The sequence below is a fragment of the Ceratotherium simum genome, chromosome 14 (assembly GCF_057802395.1).
Source record: "Ceratotherium simum simum isolate JZ-2026a chromosome 14, ASM5780239v1, whole genome shotgun sequence".
Lineage (NCBI taxonomy): Eukaryota > Metazoa > Chordata > Mammalia > Perissodactyla > Rhinocerotidae > Ceratotherium > Ceratotherium simum.
Genome location: NC_141913.1, coordinates 46470467 through 46489563, shown reverse-complemented (window position 1 = coordinate 46489563; position 19097 = coordinate 46470467). Strand labels below are relative to the sequence as shown.

Here is a 19097-nt window from a genome sequence, read left to right as displayed (position 1 = left end):
AAAAAAAAGTTCAAAGCTGGGAGAAAAAGCTTTTTTTTATTAGTCAAGGTGTTTTGCTATGGTATTAAAAAAATGTCTAATAAAAATAAATAAAGTTACAGTTAAGTGCCCACGCTCCACTACTGGCGGCCTGGGTTTGGATCCCAGGCGCCCACCAACGCACCACTTGTCCGGCCACGCTGGGGCGGCGTCCCACATACAGCAACTAGAAGGATGTGCAGCTATGACATACAACTATCTACTGGGGCTTTGGGGAGAAAAAGGGAAAAAAGGGAGGAGGACTGGCAATAGCTGTTAGCTCAGGGCTGGTCTTCCTCAGCAAAAACAGGAGGATTGGCATGGATGTTAGCTCAGGGTTGATCTTCCTCACTAAAAATAAATAAATAAATAAATAAAATTAGAATAAAACATGTTAGAGTTTCTCAAACACCTTCATAGATCTCAGTCTGAAAATAAGTGACATACTCCAAAGGCTTTAATTTTGTTTTTTTAAGCAGAAGGATCTTTTCTTCAAATGAAAGCTTAAACGTAAGACCAATATCTACAACAGACAAAAGCAGAACTTCTCTGGTTGAAGAAGGAGGTCCAGAGCCCTGGCTGTCTATGTTAAACGGGAAAGAGGTCAAGTCAAGTGATCCAGCTAAAAGATCTACACTGCTAAAACACGAAAATAAGCAAATATGACTAACAGCTGTTAATAAAACACTCAGATACTTTGTACTCAAGCTGCCATCTTTGGAACATCCATGAAACTCCATTTTCCAGTGAGCTAGATGGCAAAAGAAGTGCCTTCTTTCTGATATGGCTTATAAAATGGTATTTCAAAAAACCGACGTGAATCTGTTATGTAATATATACTTATTCAGCACCTGACATGACTGCAGCATTATACGGGGCAGGCGAGGAAAGGAATGGAAGGAAATGGAAGACCTGGTGTTAGACCTCTAGGGTCATGTCCTTAAAGCAGAATTTTAAAACCACTGACTAAGTTCATCAAGAAAAAAATGAACCCCTTTTTCCGCCAGGGCCTCAAAATTTCTGTTTCATCTGCCTGATCCTGGGAAAGGATGCTCACTGGACAGTTTTTTCTTGCAAATGAGTAGACCGGGCAGCACCACGCACTAGGCACAGAAACAAGATAAAGAGCTCTGAGGATTAAACTTCATTTATTTCACAATCATGTCCGGGTCAGCCCTGTAGTTCAAGTAATGCTGCACAGATAGCACGGAGCTAAGTCAATAGGGAAGGAAGGAAGGAAACAGGAGTGTGGCTGAACATTATATAAAAGAATTGTCTGAGAAAATAAACACTAATTCCAAACCTGTGCAATAACAGTAGGAAAGAGTACTGAGTAATAATTACCAAACAGAATAATTACCAAACAGAGAACCCTGAGTAGCTTTCTCTTTATTTTTTATTTTACCTTCTGCAACTTCATCCAGTAACACAGTAATTTTCTTGTCTTCTAATAATCTATCTTTTAAAAATTTCATGAAGATTCCATTTGCCAATCCAGAATGTTGGATTTCAAAAGCTTCTGCTCCTTGACACCTTAAAAATAGCAAAAAGAAAGAAATTTTTTAAAAAGCAAACACGTGCCACATGAGGCTTCCATAAATACTAATGAGCCTCGTTCACTCCCCTGCCTTTCAGATGACATCCTGGTCAGAGTTAATCTTTAAACAAGAACTAAATGCTCTGGCGCTTAGTAAAAAAAGATGCCAAGATATAAAGTGCTAAAGTCAGTTATTTAAAAAATTTTTTATCGAGAATATCAAGGAGGCAAATTTATGCCTGGATGTCAATGAATATTTCTAGGCCTCTAATCTACAATCAAAGAGAAGTCATCGAAGAATGAAGGAATCACCAAAATAAACATAAAATTTTCTTACGTGGCATATCCAAACACAATATTGGCAGTGACTTTTAGTGCATCCAAGATTGGAATGGTATCATCGTAGTCATTTCTATTTAAAAGGCAGGAGAGGAGAAGGACAGATACAAATATGAAAAGTTAAACAATATCTTACAAGAGCACAAATAATAATATAACGAAAAATGTATGGCACTATTCTATTACACATAATTTAAAATTATAGATTCAAAATTCCTTTAGTCAGTTACATATTTACCAAAAATAATCCAGGGCTCCTACACTGTTGAGACAGCAGTCACATCTTTTTCTCTTGTTGGCTTTAAAACTGGAGTTACATTTGAACGCTGGCATTAGATTTTGATTGGTAAATGCTCAGCAAGAAAAAAATTGTAAATGTGAGAGGAATCATCATTGGTTCTATTCTGTAGTAACACAGTGGCAGACAAACAAGATCCAAACCTTCAAAAATCTGGCTCAGCTAAACTTTCTATGTCTGCAAGACCAGAAGTGACTAGGGTGACCAGAGGCCCCAACTCTGTGGGTGTTGTTTCTGTTGATTCCTGGAGGAGCAATTGCAGTGATCATCAGAGGCGTCTAAAGGCAGCTGAAGAGCTGTGTCTTTTGTAGTCTGAGTACTACCCATGCCCTCTAGCTCTTCACTTTTGCTCTATAGCAAATACGAAAAAAGTTAAAACTAAATACACATAGAGAAAATATATTTTCCTCTAGTTTTCTTCTTAATCAGTTTCAATCTATAATCTAAAATTCACAAACTGAAGTGGTTCTCAGCAATCACAGATTTGCGTTAGATTTAATTTGTCAAGGTTGATATTTAATTAACTCCAACAAGCTTTGTTTAATAAAGATTAGACAGTTTACCTTTTCCTACACATATCCAACAAGAACACATTGAGTCCAGTCTCTTTTTCTTGCATCAATTTCAGTATATTTTGTACACAGAGACAGTTTTCAGACCTATATGGATTTGGAGCATCAACAGGGACCATAAAGCTGTTCCCAAAGTTTTCATAACCATGTCCTGCATAATATAATAATCCTGAAAAGGAAAAAAAGAGGTAAAAGTTAATTCTAAGTTGCACTCTGAACAGGTATGTAGCACTCTTTGAAAAAAACCTTGACTTTTATTTTCTTCAAGTTAATGCGAGCTTATTTAAGAGATACCCAATTATAAATACAGTCAATGTTAACTAAATTTGCATTGAAGTTATTTTGGCAATAGTCTTCATTTAAGTATTCTATTGTAAGCCAACATCAAGATGCTGTCCTGAAGTTTACCTTTATTCATAGAAGTAATACATTTGTAACTAATGGTATAATATGGAATGCAATTTTATCTCATCATGTATAAACAAGAAAAAGGCTACGGACTTCTTTGCTGACTCATTTGTCTCCTCTACGAGACCAGGGCAGTCTTACATTATCTGGGTATTCCTGACACAGAGCAGGAGCTTCGTAAGAATTTAACAGATGAATAAATAAACACAATTCAGATAAACAGCAACTGCAATATCAAGTGTTTAAGAAATTCCATAGGCATTTCCATATGCTATTAGTAATGGTTATAAAATATAAATGTAGCTTTTTCTAAGCAGAGAGGGGAAATCTGATTTTATGGATTATTTCTTTTTGTTGTGAGATATAAATATTATTAATTTTCCATCTAGAGTCTCTTAAATTAATAATCTAAAATTTGGGTTAGTTTTAGTATTCAATACATGAGTTACTATTTCTTTACTGAGAAATGATATCATAAAAACTGGCCCACACAACTCTAAACACTTTCTTGAAAAGAAGTTTCTTTTGGCTGTAAAAAAATAACAAAAAAAATTAGTGTGGGCTTCCTCACAAAAACATTTTTTTTTTTTTTTTTTTAGAGATTTTATTTATTTATTTTTCCCCCAAAGCCCCAGTACATAGTTGTCTGTCATAGCTGCACATCCTTCTAGTTGCTGTATGTGGGATGCGGCCTCAGCATGGCTGGAGGAGTGGTGCCTCCGTGCGCACCCGGGATCCGAACCCGGGCTGCCGGCAGCGGAGAGCACGCACTTAACCGCTAAGCCACAGGGCCGGCCCATCACAAAAACATTTGATAGAAATATTTGAGAAGACATATTCTCCTAAGCTTGCAATCTTTAGAGCCCACTAATTTTGCTCTCTCAATATTCTGGATATAATGACATCTTTATATGGTATGCTAAAATTAACAGTAAAAAAGCATTTAGATAGGGACCAAAGAAGCCCTAATCCTTTGTTGTTATAGCCCAACTCCTAGCAGAGAATGCAGCTTTGAATACTAAAGAAAACTTGCTTCATTTGGTCCTAGAAGACAGGATCCAGGTCCTCTACTTTTCTTGAACTACTATTTAATGAGAAAAATGGTTCTTTCTTATGTAACATTTCAGGTAAAAAATGACAAAATGCACACACCTATTAATTCAGTGGGGGTTTATTTTATACCTCGTGTGTGCCCTGAGTATTATCATGTAGCTACTGAGGGAACGAAAAGGAAATGGAAGACAAAGTTCCTGGCCCCGAGGATCTTGCAACTCCTTCAGGCACGCTCATGTTGTTAAACAACAAAGAAAGCCAATATATAATTAAATACCATAAATTATGTGATTAGCGCCACCCTGTATGAAAATGAATAAAGTGCAGAGAGGAATATCAGTGTGAGGTGAGGCAGTAATGGATGGTCTTGAGAGAACGGGTACAATCTGGAAAGGCAGAGAGAGAGCAAGGTCCATTATAGGCAGGCAGAACAGAAACAAACAAGGCTTGGACCTGGAGTGACAGCTAACAGAAAGGAGACTAGCCTGGCAAGGAATTAAATTATCGTTGTAAATCAAAGAGAGAGTGCACAGATAGGGAGTGTTTTGAAAATCATGACAACGGGAGTGGATTTAATTCACTAAGCAATGAAGATCAAGTAAGTGGAAAGACAATCCACAAGAAAACGTGCAAATCATATATCTATAAGGACAACTTGTATACAGAATATATAAAAACTCTTCAATTCAGTAATAAAAAGACAACTCAATTAAAAAATGAGCAAAGGATATGAATAAACATTTCTCCAAAGAGGATATACAAATGGCAAATAAACACATGAAAAGCTGCTCAACGTCATTAGCCATGAGGGAAATGCAAAACAAAACAATGAGATACCGCTTTGCACTTACTAGGATGGCTATAATCAGAAAGGCAATAAAAAGTGTTGGCAAGGATGTAGAGAAACTGGAAACCTCATTTATTTCTGGTGGGAATATACAATAGTGCAGGCACTTCGGAACGAGTTAGGCAGTTCCTCCAAAAGTTAAACTTAGAATTATCATATGACCCAGCAATTCTGCTCCAAGATATATACCCAAGAGAATTGAAAACATGTGTCTACACAAGAACGTGTACACAAATGTTGATGGCAGCATTATTCATAATACCCAAAAAATGGAAACAACATAAATGTCCATCTGCTGAAAAATGGATAAACAAAAATGTGGTATATCCATACAATGGAAGGTTATCCAGCCATAAAAACAATGCTATAACATTAGTGGATGAACGTTGAAAATATTATGCTAAATGTAAGAAGCCGGACACAAAAGGACACATATGGAATGATTCCATTTCTCTGAAATGTCTCAAATAGGCAAATCCATAGAGAGGGAAAATAGATTTGTTGTTGCCAGGGGTTTAGGGTAAAAAGGATGGATATAGGGTTAATGGATATGGGGTTATGGATATGGGGTTTGCTAATGGATAATGGATTTGGGGTTTCTTTTTGGGGTGACGAAAATGTTCTGGAATTAGGTGATTGATGCAACACTGTGAATATACTAAAAACCACTGAATTGTATACTTTAAAAGAGTAAAATTTGTACTCCTCTATCAAGTATTCAAAATATGATTCTATTCCCCAACAGTCTCTTTACTGCTTCCAGAGCAAGGTATGCTTATTTTTAACCTCCACAGCCCTGCTCAAGTTACTCTATCTCCTTTCTATCTACACAAATCACAACCAATCCTCAAGGGTTATCTCAAGTTTAGAACTCTCGGCAAGTTGACACCAGTTTCTAGCTTTCTAACACACTTCAGTCTCTCCTACTGTGAAATCCTGCAGCAGCACTCTTGGACACTTAATCATATACTGGCTTTTATTGACATTTTACGGCCTATGATTATTTAATTTCTCTGATAAAAAATGATAATAAATACATTAATCTTAAACATTTGTATAGCATTTTCATGGTTTTCAAAGCACCTTCATATACACGATCTGACTTTAATCCATATCATCACAATTTGTAAAATGATTTCTACCCCTATTTTATAAATGAGAAAATTATAATTTTATTTATTTTTTTTCCCCCAAAGCCCCAGTAGATAGTTGTATGTCATAGTTGCACATCCTTCTAGTTGCTGTATGCGGGACGCGGCCTCAGCATGGCCGGAGAAGCGGCCTCAGCATGGCCGGAGAAGCGGTGCGTCGGTGCACGCCCGGGATCCGAACCCGGGCTGCCAGCAGCAGAGCGCGTGCACTTAACTGCTAAGCCACAGGGCCGGCCCGAGAAAATTAAATTTAAAAAGATTAAATGATTTACTTAAAATCATATAGCTGATAGGTGTTTAGATTTCATATATATAGCGCATTTTTTTCCTCATTATACAAAGGGACTTAGAATTTTCTTAAGCATATGGATCATGTTCTTTTCTATATGTCCCTCAACACCTAGATACTCCTTATCTGGGCTATAGATATAATACGAACTCAGTAAATATTTATTGAATGTATTAAATTAACAATGAAAACTGATTAGGACAGAGGTAGATCTGGAGATCTTTCTATGAAGGTTCTGATTTTCAGTAGAAATGGTACCATTTCTACAACTGCTATTAGAGACAGCCAACCAGAAAGCTTGGGTATTGCTTCTATTTTATCACTTAACATGTCTGGCTCTAGCAAGACTTGACTAGGAAGAAGGAGCAACTTCAAGGGAAGGGTTAGCCCCCTTCATCCAGTGAAAGCTAAGTGTGGTCCATAACTGAAATTAAGGCACTTACAAAAAAAATATCTTTTCTCCATCCCAAAATGATTTATGAAAAGTGTAAGCATTTCATATCAAAGTCTACATCCAAATTATATTGCAAGAGATTAAGCATTTTTATGTAAAATAAACTAGATCAAATCGTATTTTAAAAATTCCATCTCTAGTACTGCTTATTAATTTAATAAGGACAAAAGGACAAAATAGATATCTTTATAAATGACAAAGAATTTAATGTGGTTAGAAATATAATCCCATAAATTAGATCTTTAGGGAATTTTATTTCTTGGGAATATGAATTCCAAGAATATAGTTTGTCACAGGTATTTATTTATTTATTTATTTATTTTTTGTGAGGAAGATCATACCTGAGCTAACATCCATGCTAATCCTCCTCTTTTTTTTGCTGAGGAAGACTGGCTCTGAGCTAACATCTATTGCCAATCCTCCTCCTTTTTTTCCCCCAAAGCCCCAGTAGATAGTTGTATGTCATAGTTGCACATCCTTCTAGTTGCTGTATGTGGGACGTGGCCTCAGCATGGCTGGACAAGCTGTGTCGGTGTGCGCCCGGGATCCGAACCCGGGTCGCCAGTAGCGGAGCACGTGCACTTAACCACTAAGCCACAGGGTCGGCCCACAGGTGTGTATTTTTGTTTACAGAGAAAATAATCGTTTAAATGGAAGACTCCCACTTGAGTCAAGCTGCAGTGCACGTGGCACAGTACTCTGATTAGAACATCCACCACCACCACCGTCATCACCATCGAGCTACATAGCTCTTATTATGTGCCAGGCACTGTTTGAAGAAAGCACTGCACTTATGGCTTACCTCACACAACCCTCATAACACATGTCTTGTAACAAGGTGGGTAATATTATCATCTCTCTTTCACAGATGTAAAAACTGAGACACTGAGAGGTTTAACAGTTTATCCAAATTCACAGACTAATAAGTGATAGAAACAGAATTTGGATGCTAGCCAGATTAACCATAGTGCTATATTATATCGTCTCTTTATAATCTACTGCTGGCTTTCTAGTTAACTTCACTCTCAGAAAATAAAAACTGTCAGTGTACTGGTTTTTCATGGCTTCGCTACACTGTCACTTTAAAAACCCCTTCTTTTTTTCAAATGAAATCTCAGGCTGAACCCTAAAACACAAAAACATATGAAAGCTAGGTTTCTTTCTCTACTCGAGGTCTGAAGTGGAGTGCTACCTAGTTCAAACTCCCCATCTAAAGATGAAGGAAAAGTTGAATTCAGGAAGTTACAATAATAATAGCTACAATATTTTGAGCACTTTCAGCATGTCAGGCACAGGGATAATTATTTTACCTTATTTATTCTGTAACCACCTCATTAAGTTAAGTCTATCCACTTTATAAATCCTTTTTTGCTTAGAAAAGTTAAATAACTTGGTCATAGTCACACAGCTAGAAAGCAGAAAAGCCAGAGTGTTGAAGCCGGGCTAGCTTACTCTGAGGCCCACCACTTAACCACTGAGCTACACTGGACAGAACGACTCCTCTAGAGTAAATAAGGCTTTGCCATCCTCTGACCAGACTCCTCTAATATTCTTCTCCACATAAGCACAGCTAAGTTGCAGCCAGTGATGAATGTAGAAAGGCATCGGGTAGGGTAGATAACAGGCCAAATTGTTACTTTCTATTGTGGCTATCTATGTAAGGTAACTGAAAATCTTTATCCCTATTTATCTTCAAGGACATGTAGGCTAAGTCAGTTATTTCTGTTCTTAGATCATGTTTTTTATGTTTATATATGTTTAAAAGTGAATTAATTATTTTCTGTTCCATTGCAATTTTTGCTTCTTTTATAAACCCACAGGCAATACAATATAAAAGGGTGCCTATGTTTTCCATATCTGAAGTTGTTCATGCTGAAATTCCTATGCTCTGCCTCCGCCTCCCCTACCCACAAAGTAGCACTAGTCACCTGGGGCTATCAGTCCTGGAGAAATGCCCTACACCCTCAAGCTGTACCACACTTACATGTAATGTAGATGTGTCTGATGTTTGGAATAGTCACAATACTTCAAAATATAATGCAGCCACCCTGTTAAGACATGAATCAGTAGGATTTTAAAAACTTTCTAGCTTTCTTAAGCTGCCATTTTGCTTTAATATGCCTCTTCATTCCATATTCCAAGATGATGTTTTTATACTGGGGCAAAGCTTCAGCATAAAGCTGAACCCTTCTCACCACAACTTTTTAATATTTCTGGTTCTCTACTTTGCAGGGGCAATTAAAAGTTTTGAGGGGCCGGCCCCGTGGCTTAGTGGTTAAGAGCGCACACTGCGCTACTGGCAGCCCGGGTTCGGATCCCAGGCGCGCACCGACGCACCGCTTCTCCGGCCATGCTGAGGTGGTGTCCCACGTACAGCAACTAGCAGGATGTGCAGCTATGACATACAACTACCTACTGGGGCTTTGGGGAGAAAAAGGGGGGGGAAAAAAAAAAGGAGGAGGATTGCCAATAGATGTTAGCTCAGAGCCGGTTGTCCTCAGCAAAAAAAAAAAAAAAAAGAGGAGGATTGGCATGGATGTTAGCTCAGGGCTGATCTTCCTCACAAAAAAAAAAAAAAGTTTTGATGTAAAAAGCCAAACAAAGGTCTTAAAGCCAAGGTAACAACGTCAATAAGAAATGAGAATAAATAATCAAGTACATAATTCTTCATATAATTCGCTCTCTCAAAATACTTCAGCAATCCAAAAACCTAAATTGGTTAACACTTTTTCCTTTTACATCATTACTTTTAGTGAAGTTTTACAAGTCTTTTCCTGCTTAAGCCATCTAGGCACTTTAAAAAACTTAGATAAATTACATAATATAAAAATAATCAAACAACCACCTTATTCTAGACTAAAAATATAAACCAATTACCAAGCGGCACATTTGTATTGTATATTCTATCACAGTTTCATAAGAAAAATGAATGGATTCACCCAGAGTCATCACTCATAACCACTCATAAGCAAGATTATGTTATTTACAACATCAACATAATATTGAAAGCCCAAATGTGAGGTATTTACTTTGTTGACTCATTTGTGTTACAACTGTAATCCTTATTATTTAAGAGGAAACTCATTTAAATAAGACTTTAAGACTCTCTCCCATCCCATATACAGTAATGTGTTAAATCTCGAAAAGAACTGTTTTCCTTTTATTAAAAATACTCCTTTGAGACCCAATAGCAATTCCACCAAGCTTGCCTCCTCATATCAACCTAATTATAAACCAACACCTAAATTTAGAAATTATTGAAGTAAAATAATTTGAAAGATATAGAAGCCAAATTGATGCTTTTTTGTCATGGGATGATGCCATCCCACTGGCATGCCTAACAACAGATCTGAAAATGTCACTTTCCTGGCAGTCAAATGTTATTGCACAATATCATGGTAAGCACAACCCTGTGACATACGGCTCAAATGAGCTCAACAGCCGGCCTTCCTACATTTGTGGTTATAATCATTAAAAGAAATAAATTACCAAAGAAATTGCCTACTACTCACAGCATATTCTGTCTCTCTAAAAAATCTTTACCCTATATGTAGTGTTCTTAACATATTTAAACGCAAGAATGAGAAAAATAATCACTAAAGATTTCCTGTTAAAATTTTTGTGGAGGTCCATCTTACTATATCTGTATAGAACTTCAGTTTACAAATTGTTTTCATATGCCTCATTCACCAACATTTCCTTGTTAAATTCTAGTTCCCATTAAAAGATCAGGAAATATAGTAGTGCAGTAGTTAGAAAAAGAACACAAATATACAGAATGTACATTCGGTTACAACCTTTTATACTGCAAACACACACACACACACACACACACACACACAGTGGTAGTTTACCTATTTTAGTATACAATTTGCCATTTGGTCATCGAGCTTTACTATACTGTAGCTCTTGTCAACAAAAAATAAAATCACATAAGGTAGATAAGAATTCTAATAACGACGATATTGTTTTGACAAAATAAGATACATGAAAGTAAAGATATTAAGCTAATTAGCTATTCATGTGGATCTATGGAATGAAGATCCAATCTATCTTTTTTTATAAGAAGAATAAAACTCTTCAATTCAACGATGTGCTTATTATACCTTCCTCTGACTTTTAACTCTTAACCTAACTTGTACAATGAAAAGAATAGTGAATAATTATAAAAACAAAGATTATAAATATCTTACCATACACTCCTTTGTCTAAAAGTAGTAAAAATTCATCCACAGCATTACGCATCTCGTATTCAGTAAGATCCAACAGCGAAACAACTTTGAAATCTAGCTGTCGCAACAAGTTGGTCAATTCATACACATCCACCAAAGGAGCTTTAAGCTTGGGGTGCTCCCAGTAATTCATATTTCCTATCAAAAGAGCAACCTTGTCCTTTGCTGTTAAAAAAAAAGCAGGGGGAGAGGGATTTAAAGGCAGATATAAAGATTAAAATAAAACCTATGGAAACAGTATCATCATAATAAAAAGTAGACTTTACAAATGAGATTTCATTATTATTTAATTTCACCTTAGAATTTTCACTTTAGGGCTGGCCCCGTGGCTTAGCGGTTAAGTGCACGCGCTCCGCTGCTGGCGGCCCGGGTTCGGATCCCGGACGCGCACCGACGCACCGCTTCTCCGGCCACGCTGAGGCCACGTCCCACATGCAGCAACTAGAAGGATGTGCAGCTATGACATACAACTATCTCCTGGGGCTTTGGGGGGGGAAAAAAAAAAAAAAAAAGGAGGAGGATTGGCAATAGACATTAGCTCAGAGCTGGTCTTCCTCAGCATAAAGAGCAGGATTAGCATGGATGTTAGCTCAGGGCTGATCTTCCTCATACACACAAAAAATAAAATTAAAAAAAAAAAAGAATTTTCACTTTATGTAGTAGACCAATATATTCTACTGTATAGAGGCTAACATATCAAACAACTGAAATTAAACGTATTGACACTTTTGAACAGGCAAAGGCTATTTAATAGCTATATATGAAGCAAAATGGTAACAAATATTAAAGTAATATTTTTATCGAGCTACAACAAAAGTAAAAAATATAATATTCAGCTAGACTTGTCAAGCAAGTTTAACAAGGAAGGTTTGGAATTGGTTTCCCATTAAATTAGGAGGTTCTGTTTTGCTGACAATGCAAGAGGCTAAAAACAAAAGAAATACCAAAAAGAGGGACAGGAGGAATCACGTCAGAGCAAGTCAAGGGAAATACCCAAGAGGACAGAGGCAGGAACTTGGCGAGTACTGCATCTGTATTTTTTCAGTTGATGTACTGTCTCCTCTTAGCTTCTTTTTTTTTTTAATTTTATTTATTTACTTTTTTCCCCCAAAGCCCCAGTAGATGGTTGTACATCATAGCTGCACATCCTTCTAGTTGCTGTATGTGGGACGCGGCCTCAGCATGGCCGGAGAAGCGGTGCGTTGGTCTGCGCCCGGGATCCGAACCCGGGCCGCCAGCAGCGGAGCGCGCGCACTTAACCGCTAAGCCACGGGGCCGGCCCTCCTCTTAGCTTCTTTAAAAAAAATCTCCTCTGTTCGAGGGAGATGCAGCCACCTTAGGGATCAGTGAAGACTTTTTGAATGAATATCTTAACAGTTTATTTTTCTGACCTTCATGCACTGAGACTTTGCTCAAAGATGTGTTCTCATACAAAGAATTTTTCTGTTTTTAAGGGGCAAAAGGACCCACACTCATGCCTTAAAAAGTACCCGCTGGCTTAGAGGTTGTCCAAAAACAGCTGAGGAAGGCTGGACATAGCTTAGTGCTTAAGAGGTTTTCAAAACTGCACCTTTGCTAGTCTGGGGTGGAGTTAAAGGTTAAAGACTTGAGACCGTGCCATGACAATAGGAAACTGTTATGGCATTTTCCCTGGGGACTGGCAGTGGGGTGTGTGCAGCACACGTTACGGTATAAATCCATGATGGAGACACCAGTGGGCAGAGAAGGTGTAACAGGAGCATCTGGCAGCACTGGCCCACTGGCTGAAGAGCCACACTGGGTATGATTGCAGGCTACCTCCTTCCGACATAGGCCAGGACTAGGTGACCAACCTCTGTCACAAAGTGCTGCTAAGTAGTTTGTTTATAAATTATTGTGAATGCTACTCTTATGAAATTTAAACAAGCACAAATAATCACAATGCTGACTTGTCTGCAATATGTAAGAGAATTTCAGATGTTTTAAATCATTAAGTTGATTAAACTCCACCAAAACTCTCTTGGGTGAAATTTCTTCTCTTTCCACAGAACACAATGTCTAGTGTTAAACAGGTCTGGAGAAAAACTAGCACCAATTCAAAGAATGTGACTCTTTCAAAGTGGCAGAAAACCCTACTTTGTGAAAAGTCTCAATACTTTTATGTCATAGTATCTTTCTTCTATATTTACATTTTTAGAGATTTCTTGCAAATCGCCTATTCTTATGAGTATTCACATTTTAGAAAAAAATAAAATGATACTTAAGCCACATTTCTAATTCAACAAAAGTCAGTTCAAGTCCTATACAAATGATAATCTCTTCTTTTATCCAAAAGAAAAGGCCAATTATCAAGACTATTTAATATACAAGGATTCAGACATAAAGCTTCTATTAAACTATCTTTAGTCCTAAAACTCAATGAAAAAGTTGAGAATATTCAAGATAGATTTCAATAGGAGACAGTACAAAATTTAATACTGCTTATATCTCCCTTTTTTTTAAAGTTTCTTCTTCAATAAACCAGATTTGTAGTCTTACACCAAAGTACTCACTATATAGCAAGACTGTTAGCTGGCTAATCCACAGAAAGAAAATTTTCAGTGCACTTTTTCATGAGCCCATCAACCCTATCAGAATTCAGACCTAACCGCAATACACTGATGGACTCAGTTCAATCTACTTATAAGTGAGGGGAAGTAAGAGACTGTGTCTCTGGCTTACACCACTGTAGTCCAAATCATGGGGCTCCCCAAGTTATCAGGTAGTAAAGTGTTTATAACTTACAGTGGGTTTTTTTTAATAGACTATTATGATAATTTAATTCTAATATATATCCTAGACTAAGCAGCAGATAACAATTATAAAGAATGTAATAGAAAAAAATCATTGGGGTCTTTGGAGAAAAAAAGCTAGTTATCAAACTAAGCATGCTTCTGCTAATATCAATTCTTTATTCATTGGTTTTGGTATCTATTTGGAAAGAACTCTTGGTATAGTTTACAGAATGCAAGGGTTCAACAATTTGAGAACTATGTGGCTTAAAATGTATCTATCAATAATTGACCATAACTCTTCAAAAATTATTCCCCAATGATAATTTTTAACAGCTAGTTCCTAAAATGTCTTAGAGCATTTTCTGCAGTTTAATGGTAATAAAGGTGATGGGTAAGTAAATCTTACTTTGCCCAATCTACTTGTAAAATACTTCCCTGAATTACAGACGAACTGGGGTGGATTGAGAAGAGAGAAGCAGACTGCAGTGGTCAAAATAAGAGATGACAAAGAGTCATTCCAGGACTTAGTTGTAGAAAGGGAAAGGAAAAGTCAGACTTCAGAGATATGACAGAGAAAGAAACTGTAAAATCCGAAGTTGAGGAGATAAGAGTGAAGAATCAAAGAAAACTTCAAAATAGCAACTATATAAGCAACTTATGATCGTTTTCAAGTGATAAAATAAATGGAAGAAATTTTCTGTAGAAAAACATTTACTGTAAGAGCCACCCACAATTTCTTGAACACAAACCATTCATTGGAAAAAAGAAACAAACGCCAGTGATTAAGCAATAGAATAAAACCACTTCAGAAAGATATTTTAACTACATGATCCTAGACATCTTCCAAAGCTTAATGCCATGTATTCTTTAAAAACTGGTACAGTGTTACAGCATTAATTCCATGTCTAATTATTCTAATAGTATGTTACTCGTCTTATCTCACCCAAAATGAATTAATATTCATAAGCACTTGGAAAAGGGCCTGGCACATAGTAAGTGCTATATAAGTATTCGTTAAATAAAAAATCTTTGGCCATCTATCAAAAATTGAAAATTAGCATCAAATCTGGTTGAAAATATAGTCTTAATGGTCTCATATATAAAATCTTTTAACCTCTATGTCCTACAAAATGAAGCCTAAGCTCCTTAGTCTGGCAAATGAAGCCATTCACATTTTAGTTCATGCCTACCTTTCCAGCTTCGGTAAAGGACGGCCCCAATGAACCACCGTATCCTTGCCCTCACCTAGTGTGGTCATCCTTACCCCAGCCCCTGGCCCCTACCCCAAAATCTGGGCTGCCCTGTGATTCTCTCTGAACAACAGAATGTGGTGTACACTCTGCAAGTTCTGGGTCTAAAGCTCAAGAAGACTGACAGCTTCCAGTTTTGGGATCAGCCACCACGTAAAGAAATTTAGCCACATGGCAAGACCACGTCGGGAAGGAGGGGAGGGGAGAGGGAGTGAAAGAGTGAAGTAGACCGAATGTTCATAACAGGAAAACAGGGGAGCACATGCCCCTTTTAAAAGGGAAGCTACTATTTAGCCACAATTGACAGCTAGCACTTTCCAAAAGAACCTAGAAATATGAATGTTATATAATATCTGATCAGTGACAACTGATTTTAATTGTTAAAAAAAATGCTAACACAAGGTTAGCCAGTCTGTGCCCTTTTCTCTATGGCCTGTAGCAAGCTCATGTATGCTACCCGTTGGTTTTAACTTCCATGTCTACGCTGATGATGCTCATTAACTGTACCTCCAACCCTGGCCTCTCCTTAGAGTTCCAGATCCATGTACACAACTGCCTGCTGTATATCTTCACCTAGATGTGACACAAATATCTCAAACAGGTTAGACAGCAAACTGATCGTCATCTATTCTCTGAATCTCGCTTTTGATTCTGTGTTCTCTAACGCAATGGGCTATATCACCATCCACCTAGTGCTCCAAGCAAGAATCCTAGCAGGCATGGTGATTCCTCTCTATTTTTTAGAACCTAAAGCAAGGTGACAAAAACAGCTTACTGATTCCATCATCTAAAGATCTCCTGAATTTGTTCTGTCTTCTGCATTCTCATTGGTACCACCCTAGTTTAGATTCTCACGACTTCTTATCTAGACTATTGCAACAGTCTCTTAATTTTTCGCCTAACTAAAACATCGTCTCCCTCCAGTTAATTTTCTACACAGATATAAGACTGGCCTCTCAGAGAGACAAATCTCATGCACTCCTTTATCAAAGTTCCCTTCCAATGGCTTGCCTGAGAAATGGGGCTCCTCAAGATCTGGTCTCACCCTACTTCTCTAGCCTCATTCTCTTTATGCTCTAGAGCACTGTGTGTTACCTGCAGCTCCCCAAATTCAACTCACTGTCTCATTTCTCTACAATGTTGTGTTTAGGATTTCATGCTCCCTCCGCCTGGAAGGTCCTCCTCTTATTCATCCTTCAAAATGTAGAGCTGCTATTGCAACCTCCCTGTTGCTTTGCTAATGTAACCCGGCTAACAGATAGCATTTTTCACTTCTATGTAGCATACATGTTTCTTTTTGTTGACATATTTACTTGTTTGCATGGTGCCAAAACAACGACACTCCACAGAAGCTGACTTGGTCCCAGAAACTGAATTCATAATCTCTTTAAGCCTCCTGTCCTATAATTTTTTTTTACAAATATCCAAAATAAACCATTTGGTCTCAACGTTATTCAAATCTTTATAAAAGCTGTCAAATTAAAATGTCTTAAATCCCTTTATGATCATCATAAAAGAGTTACATAACTACACTTTGAGCAACCATTTTAAAGCTCTACTCACCCAAAGGTTGGTCAGCTGTTTGTTCTTTATTATCTATAAAAAGATAAAAATGCAAAAAAAAATAACATGTTATTATCAACGATACAAACGTCTTCAGGTTTAGAGATACACGGAAGCAATGAACAATAACATCAGTGGCATTAAAACACAGAATGTGGTTTCTAACAGCTAACTTACGATTTTAAGATTTTCAGATTCTTGATAAAAACATACACCTAGACAGACAGAGTTAGAATCAGAGCAGGGGAATGCCTTTGGTAACTGATTGCCACAGCTGCGGGTAACCAACCATCTTTAATGTGCTAGGTAGAAATTACAATCTGACAGCAGTGGGTGGTGGCAGTAAGAAACAGCAGCAGGAGTATTTAAGGTTTACTGAATGCTTGCCTGGTACTATTCTACGTGCTTTAAATAAATCTGATTTAAATAAACCTCACTTTACTCTATGAGGTATATACTATTATTACCTCCATTACACAGATAAGGAATCTGAGGCAGAAACAGATTAAGTCACTTGCCCCAAGTTATCAAGCCAGTAAATCTCATTCCACAGTCCATGCTCTTTGCCCTTGACTATACTACATAAAATGCACTACCTCCCACCCGAGGACCATGAGAGAGAAGATGCAGGAGTTCAATCAGTCATGTGTCTCTACCATAGACAGGGTAACTTTGTTTGCATTTTTAATAATTTATATGCTACTGACTGATATCTATTAAAAACTTATTAAAATTTTTATTCGTTTTAAAACTCAAATTTTTTGGTGTCTCTGAATCTTGAGGAGTAAGTATACAATGAAAGACGGCGCCAAGAAAATTTCAGAAGTTTAATTAGTGGTGGTTGTTTGCAAAAGTTTTCCTGAAATAACTTTTCGTAATGTTCACTGAAGCGCAAGAAATAGCAGACCCATTTAGGAAACGGGGATTCTAACCAGACCAAGAGAAACAACCAGCTATGCTACTAGGACGGTTCTCCGACACTACACAGGTTTGGAGGTTTGAAGCATGTCTCACTGAGGCTTCCCCTGAGCTCGAGGCTGGTTTGGCAAGACTGACATGCTGGTGACAGTGGCCTCTGGTTTGCCTGATTTGCTTGCATGTAATCAGCACAGCCCAATCATCACTCACAATGATAGACGTCTATTAACATGGGCAAGAAACTAAGCAAACTAGTCAGGGTGCTAAAATAATGAGAAATAACGTGTCGAGAAATAAGAGGGCTCTCTATAAATACTAAAAGAGGTGACTGCCTTCTTAGTCTACTCCTGTAAGGTTTTATGTTCAGATATATTCACAGGTCCCATGACTGCCTTTCAGATGCCCAGAACCTATGATGATGTCCTCTGTTTATGGAATCCTATTACTATGTCTTTCACCTCAGTTAAGGCTTTCCCTTTAGCTTAGCTTGTTCAGAAATCTGTGCTGTTTAAAATTGGCCAAAGAATGATGAATACTCCTGCAAGTGTCAGTCTCTTTACCATCACTGATCAACTACTTACCTGTATGGTGCCAACTATCCCCACTAACACACCTTTTACTTCAGATGAAGACACCCCACCCAACTAGTGCATATGTGCTATGATTGAGCAACTTTGAACAAGGTTCCAGAGGTCTGGCGAGTTCAGAAATGTTACCCCTATTAACTCTTTCCAAGATTGCTTCTTGTCATTTCAAATTAAATGGGCACTTCCCCCATTAACTGCCTTTTTACAACATAGAATCATATACAATGATAAAAAAAATTGATATTTTATGTTGTTTCAGTATACTTACTTTTCTACCCTTATAGTCTTACAATCTAGAATATTTTAAATATTTTCACTTGGATGAAATTGTATTTCATATAAGTACTAATTTCAACCCTAAATTATGATATTATTTTAACAAAGGAAAAAAGTAACTAGTACTACTATAGCAAAAGAGTATCTACAGTATCTTTAAGTTACTGTATTCAATAACTTAGTCTAAAACTAGGGGCTGGCCTGGTGGCATAGTGATTGGGTTCACGTGCTCTGCTTCGGCGGCCCCGGGGCTCGTGGGTTCAGATCCTGGGCGCAGAGCAGCATATCCCTTATCAAGCTATGCTCTGGCAGGCATCCCACATATAAAAAAGCAGAGGAAGATGGGCACAGATGTTAGCCCAGGGCCAATCTTCCTCAGCAAAAAGAAGAGGATTGGCAACGGATGTTAGCTCAGGGCTAATCTTCCTCACCAAAAAAAAAAAAAACAAAAAACGTCTAAGACTAGAGCCAGCCCTGATCGCCTAGTGGTTAAAAGTTTGGCATGCTCCACTTCAGCGGCCCAGGTTCAGTTCCCAGACGCCGAACCACACC

The 19097-nt window shown here is 37.6% G+C and overlaps 1 protein-coding gene across 3 annotated transcripts in view; it reads right to left on the bottom strand.

Annotated features, from left to right (window-relative positions):
* The window catches only part of MALT1 (MALT1 paracaspase), a 61926-nt gene that overhangs the window by 14825 nt on the left and 28004 nt on the right, over positions 1–19097 (bottom strand). For all 3 annotated transcript variants that reach the window (XM_004422580.3, XM_004422581.3, XM_087439277.1), the window contains 5 exons: positions 16765–16797; positions 11160–11363; positions 2756–2933; positions 1893–1967; positions 1424–1551 (listed from right to left, as the gene is read on the bottom strand). In XM_004422580.3, coding sequence (XP_004422637.1) covers positions 1424–1551; positions 1893–1967; positions 2756–2933; positions 11160–11363; positions 16765–16797 — 618 coding nt within the window. The remainder of the gene's footprint in view (positions 1–1423; positions 1552–1892; positions 1968–2755; positions 2934–11159; positions 11364–16764; positions 16798–19097) is intronic.